The following is a 6,253-nucleotide window of genomic DNA, read 5'->3' as shown; positions in this document are numbered from 1 at the left end:
CCCTAGCGCAGCACGCGTCACCCTTCTCCGGGAGAACGGCGAGGCCCTGAGGCCAAAACTTCACCGAAGCTCGCAAACAAGTATCCCCTGCGGGCTCGGGAAAGTGCCTGTCCAACCAAGCAGCTCGGAAGCCCACGCTCCCTCCCTCGGCACCGCCCCATGCTTTAGCTCCTCCCCGCGGGTCCCCCGGCAGTCACCGCGAGATCTCATCACCTCTCGCGAGGCTTGCAGTCAGCCATCTTCTTGGGGGTGCTGCGAGCCGGGGAGCCCCCCGGAATCGTTTTTTATTGAATCCTCGCGCGTTCCCTCGTCCTACTCTCTTCTGCCTTCTCGGTTTTGTCAGTACCCTAACCCAGGGAGCCCCCGCGGCGGGGAGGGCTGCCCGGGGCTACGCGCGCGTCCCTTTCCTGACCCGGGGAGCGCCGGGCGCAGAACCGGGAAGGGGGAGGGCCTAGGGAAACCGCCGCGACCGCTGCCTCCGCCCCGGTTAGGGGCTGCTTGGGGCAGGGAAGGGGAACGGGGGGGGGGAGGGGAGCGCGGGCGGCACCCCGAGGTGCCCGCGACCTCGGGTGGCGCCCCGCGTGCCTTCTCGCTGAGCGGGGCGAGCGGGATCCTGCCACCGGCGCCGCCCACCGCAGCCCACGCGGACGGCGGCGGCGCGCGGAGGGGGGGAGGCGGCGGGGGCCGGGCAGCGGCGGCGGCGGCGGCGGGGTCCTGGCGTGGGCCAGCAGGGAGGGAGAGACGCGGGCCGAGGGCCACAGTGGATGGTTTCTAAAATGATCATCGAAAACTTCGAAGCGCTCAAAACCTGGCTCAGCAAGACCCTCGAGCCTATGTGAGTATCCAGGGAATCGCTTTCTTTGGGGGAGGGGGGGGCGGTGACTGAGACACGCGTGACCGAGGATGTACAGGGAGACATCCACCGCCGCCTTTCTCCGCTATCTCTTCCTGGATTCTGCCGGGTGGGGGGGTGGGGAAGGAAAGGAAGGTGGGCGGGGAGAAAAGGGAAGGCAAGCCTGGATTCGGGGTTTCAGGGACCTATCTACCTTCCATCTCCACTCCCACCCGCGGTCCATGTGACTACCTAGATTTCGAACTACCTCTTAACTAAGCCCGGAACAGGCCATCTTCCGTCCCTCCCGTTACACGCCACCTCCTCCTCACCTTTATCTCGTGTTTCCTGCCCTTGAGTGGGGAATCCGAGCCCACCTCTTGCCCCCCACCATCCAGCCCTCCTCCCCAAAGCCTTTCCATACTGACGTCCAGATTGATTAGGATCCATGAAGCAGGTGCAGGTGCAGGTGCGGGACTCTCAATTCCGAGGTTGTCATCCTCCCTCAGCTTAGCAATGATGCCTACTGAAAGGCCACGTCTCCCTTTTGCCTTTGACCCCTGCTTTCTTGGCTAGCAGATGTAACAGGTAGGTAGTTCTAAGGTACTTCTCCAGAAGACCCTGCTTTTCAAATTTCTCATCTATTGATGCTCTCTGCATTTCTCTTTCCCTCTCAACCAAGTGTCCAACCTATAGGTTTTCGGAACATAGAAAACAATTGATTTCCTTTGACATGGGGGAGGTGTTACATTTAGGAAATTAAAATAAAAAGACAGTAGGTGTTTTGACAATGCAAGAGCATTTTATAGCTAAGAAAGAAAATTTAAGAAACATTTATTTGAAAATCTGAACTAAAAGGAAGAGAAAGCAGACACTGAACAAAGTATTTTTGTCAGAATTTTGTCATAAAATAGTTTTCAATGCAGGATTAAATATTATTGAAGGATACTTGATTTCCCCCTGTAAAAGTTGATAACATTGGCCTAATGAGTAATGAGTATTTTTGTAGATATTTTTAATGGCGGTCCCCCCTTCACCCCTTTAAGAAGAGATCTTGATTGTTGAAAGGTAGATTTATATCTTTCAGTTTATTCACACAACTCATATTCCTTTAACATTTAGTGCTTATTACATAAATTTACACAATTCTAGATATTAGGAAAAGTACCCTTTTAAATAAAATATGACACTTAACGTAGGGGTCTGGAGTACAGCATATAATCCAGTAACTAATGTTAAAAAATGTTCAAAAAAGAGGTGCCAGCTTAAGTATTGACAACAGTTCCAGTTCCCTTTTTAAGCCCTTATGCTTTCAAGGGCTTGTCAGCTTAACAAACTTGCTTTTCTTTTTGACTTAGTGGAAGAGAAGATTATTAGCTATTTTATGTATACTCATATTTTTTAAATCTCAAGAGAAATCCTATTTTTCATGTGTAAAATCTTAGTGGCATACTAACAAGCCTCTATTGTCATTGTTTTAATTAATAGTTGAGATGTTTTAGTGTTGATCTATAATTACTTTGTTCACTTTGAGCCCCTACCATCATCATTTCATTTTATTGTTACTTTTTTTACTTGATGTGTCTTGTTCTTGTATAGGAGTGATTTTCTACCTAAGTTTATCAAGATGTCCCCAGATACTTTTTAATATATTTCTGTGCATGGATATGAGTGTATACATATATTTTATAGATTTTGTATACATATTATATACATATTTTGTATAGACTTGTCTTAATTTTGGAGGAAAATAATATAAATCAAAAACCACAAAGATGGGGAGATTTACCTTAGAGGTTGGACTATCAAAAGCATATGTTGGACTATTTAGTACAGCTTTACTTTGCAAGTAAAATCTAATGTTTCTTTTATCTTATAATTTTATTTGCATATGGTAATTGAGAGATTTTATGTATATATATGGGGTGGGGGGAGAACAAAGGTGTAAATTATTTGAGAATGCTAGGGTTGCTTTGGGTTTTTTATATGTGTTTTACACTTTGATTTTTTGCTATTATTTTCTTGGAATTTATTTCATTTTATCCATCTTCCCAAGGATTGAGTTTGTTTTGCCATTTTAATTAATATGTAATTCCACATTAAAAAAAGAACTGACATCTTTTTTTTTGAGGGGGAAAGAAATTGTTGGGAAATTTTCTTTTTCTCTGACTACCTAGATTTTTTTTAAAAGTAGTTTTAAATTGAGGCTTTTTCTATGCAGAGAAATTGAGAAATTAAGTGACTTGTCCAGTTTTTGATAGAACCTGAGCCTGTTGACACTATGGTTCTGCTTAATGCTTATTGATAAATCCCAATTTTAAAAAGTCACTCTTTTTAGTGTTTTGACACTAAAGAGTAGTAGTTCTACTGAAATTTAATAGGGATAAATATAAAGACTTACACTTAAGTCCAAAAATTTAAAACTCTGTGACTTCAGGATGAGGCTTGTGGATTTAGTTCTAATGAAAAAGAGCTAGAGATTTTAGTAGATTGCAAACTCAATTTGAGTTGACTCAGTGACATAACCAAAAATTGATTGCAAACTTTGGCTACTTCATAGAAGCACAGTACCTGATACATTTATATTCAATTTGCAGTGTTAATTTTTGCAAGAACTTTTGAGAAGCTTGCACAGGTTAATCCAAGCATGGGCACAGAGTAGTCCTGAAGATCATGACTTAAAAAAAAGAAAAGTTCAAGGAATTTCAAATATTTAGTTTGGAGAAGAAAAAACTTAAAACAATGATAGTCTCCTGGCATTTTTTGGGTATCATGTGGAGGTGAACTTGTTCTGTTTGGCCCCAGAGAAGTTGATATTAACCAGCCATTAAAGCTAACCAAAATGGATAGTGGAATGGGATGGCCCTAGATGTAGTAGATTGTTGTCTTCTAAAGGTTTACTGGTGACTGTTAATGTATAATGGGGATTCCTGCTTAGGTCTCTAGGATTATAACCTGACAAGTTGTATGGGGACTTTGTTGGTTATTTTTCTCCCTTGTTGCTACACCTTTGTCACTACTATAAAATGATCGGCTATCTAAAATCAGTTCCACAGATATTTAATGTGGACCATTTATAAACACCTGACCCTAAATGACTTTTAAGGATATGTCAGTTTCACATCTTCATTATCTATCCCTACTCACATTGCCACTACTTTTAGTTCAGCCCCTAATCATCTCTCACTTAAGAAAATTGCAGTAATCAACTACTTGATTGATCTTGCCTCAGATCTTTTTTTTTTATTCCTATCTTTCACTGCCTAAGTAATTTTTCTGAAGCACAGGCCCAACCATATTACTTCTAGATCCGTAAACTACACTGGTTTCTTCTTACTTATTTTTATTATCCCTCTGGCATTTAAAACTTCACAGTCTGGTTGCAACTTACTTTTGAGCCTTGTTAATCTACTCTACTGTCAGTACTCTAATCCATCTACACTAGTCTTAATGTTCCTCATACTCCCATCTCTTTTGCACACATTGCCTCTGTCTGGAATGCATTCTTTTTTCATTAGAATCTAAGTTTCCTTCGATAATTAGCTCCATTGTCAATTCCAAATGAGGAATTTCTCCATTTTTCCAGGTTCCACAAATTGAATATATTTTGTAAATGCATCTTCCCTTCATTTTGGGAGGGTTGCACAGGAAGGAAGAGCAGGCATGTGTGATTTTCATCATGCATCAGTGATGTTATTTTAATCACATTACCTTTCCCTTAAATCCCCCTCCCTCCCTATTTGTCTTTGAAATCTTGGTGTCTGACTCTTCACTCTTTTACCTTATTTATCTCTTCATTTGCGGTGTGTAGTAATTTCTATTTCCCCAGTCTCTCTCATACAGAGACACTCCTAATACACATACAGCCACTCTCCTAATTTAGTTATTTTTGTTAGCTCTTACCTCAATTATTGTAGTAGCATTCAATTAACAGGTACCTGTTAAGCACTTCTGAAGAAATTACTGCTCACAATGAGCTTGCTTTTTAATGGGTAAGAAAAGTACATATCAAAATAGATACAGCTTAAATGTAAAGTTAATAAATATAAAATATGCAAAGTAGATAACTATACCAGCTAGTTTAGGAGGAAGAACACCAGCAGTTGCAGGGATCAGGAAAAAACTTTTAGAAGATAGTACCCGAGCTGCTTTTTAGAGGCAGTGACTCTCATTAGAAGCAGGGAAGATAGCCAGTGCAAAGGTATGGGAGATGGAGGGTGCCCAGGGTGAAGAATAAAAAGAAAGCTAGCTTGTTTGGATTGCAAAGTATGAGATGCGAAGAATACTGTCCATTGAGATTGGAAAGGTAGAATTAGGTTGGCCACTCCAGTTCATCTTATAATAGCTGTCAAAGTGAGTTTCCTAAATGGTAGGTGAGACCATGTCTCTCACTTAGACACTTAGCTCTTTAGTGACTGTAGGATCAATTACTTTATCTCATGTATTATAAATACCTACTTTTGAGTTTTGTAATGTATTAATTATTAGTACAGTAGGACATATACGTAATATATAAATAAATGTAAGCATTAGGGGGTAAAGATATTTTTAATGGTAAAGGTATGTGATCAAGAAATTTGAAAAATACTGATCTGGCCTCCTTTTCCCCCCAGTCCTCCAATATATTTGTGCCCCCTATAGCATCTTCTTATGAATAATTCTAGGTCACCATGATTTCCTCCCAGTGATGGCTTATTTTCTTTTTCAGTATAAAAAGGTTTTCTTAAATGTTTACTGCTTACCAAATATTTGCTATTTGTCTAAGGTTCCATTCTACATTTGGACAAAAAAACCCAACTTCCCAAATAAAGGCTGGGCAAAGCAGATAACATCCCCTTGCCCTGCAGGTTCTAGTGTTTCCTGATTAATTTGGGGATTAAATCTAAAGTGTTATTGGACATTTAAAGCTCTTTATGATCTAGCCTCTTCTTACCTTTCCAGTTTTAGACTTTGCTTCTTTGCATGCATTCTCTGATCCAGATATACTCTACTTGCTGTAAACTATATAGCTGTAGCTGCTGCTCTATATCCTAGGCCCTTTACCTTTTCCTCTGTCACTCATGTTAAAAATATTATTCTTACTTCCCACTCTCTGTTTCCCTGACTTCCTTTAAGATTCAACTTAAATTGTACCTTCTGCAGGTGGTTCTCCCCTGTCCTCTTAGTTTACTAGTATCTTTCTGTCTGGGAGCACCTTCTAGTTGGTATATGTATTATATACCTAGTAGTTTACATGGTTCTCCCATTAGAATATGAGCTACTCATATTCCCTAGGGGGGGGCTGCTCTAAACTTGGGAAGGGATTGTTTTTTTTTCTTTCTTTGTATCTTAAGCACAGAACCCTGTGCCAGTTAGTAAAAATTCCTTATAATGATTGTTGACTGACTGAAAAGAGATGACTAGTGATAGGGAGGACAATGA

At 41.1% G+C, this 6,253-nt stretch overlaps 1 protein-coding gene across 6 annotated transcripts in view; it reads left to right on the top strand.

Annotated features, from left to right (window-relative positions):
- Positions 1–689: 689 nt before the first annotated feature.
- RBM26 (RNA binding motif protein 26) overlaps positions 690–6,253 on the top strand; it is a 103,283-nt gene continuing 97,719 nt past the window's right edge. For 3 of the 6 annotated variants that reach the window (XM_031958541.1, XM_031958542.1, XM_031958540.1), the window contains exon 1: positions 690–835. In XM_031958541.1, the coding sequence (XP_031814401.1) occupies positions 765–835 (71 nt within the window). In that variant the 5' untranslated portion in view covers positions 690–764. The remainder of the gene's footprint in view (positions 836–6,253) is intronic. The other 3 variants (XM_031958545.1, XM_031958544.1, XM_031958543.1) reach the window with 1 other exon arrangement.

The sequence above is a fragment of the Sarcophilus harrisii genome, chromosome 3, assembly GCF_902635505.1.
Source record: "Sarcophilus harrisii chromosome 3, mSarHar1.11, whole genome shotgun sequence".
Classification (NCBI taxonomy): Eukaryota; Metazoa; Chordata; class Mammalia; order Dasyuromorphia; family Dasyuridae; genus Sarcophilus; species Sarcophilus harrisii.
Note: the sequence above shows the minus strand (reverse complement) of the source record. Positions and strands in the feature narration are given on the sequence as shown.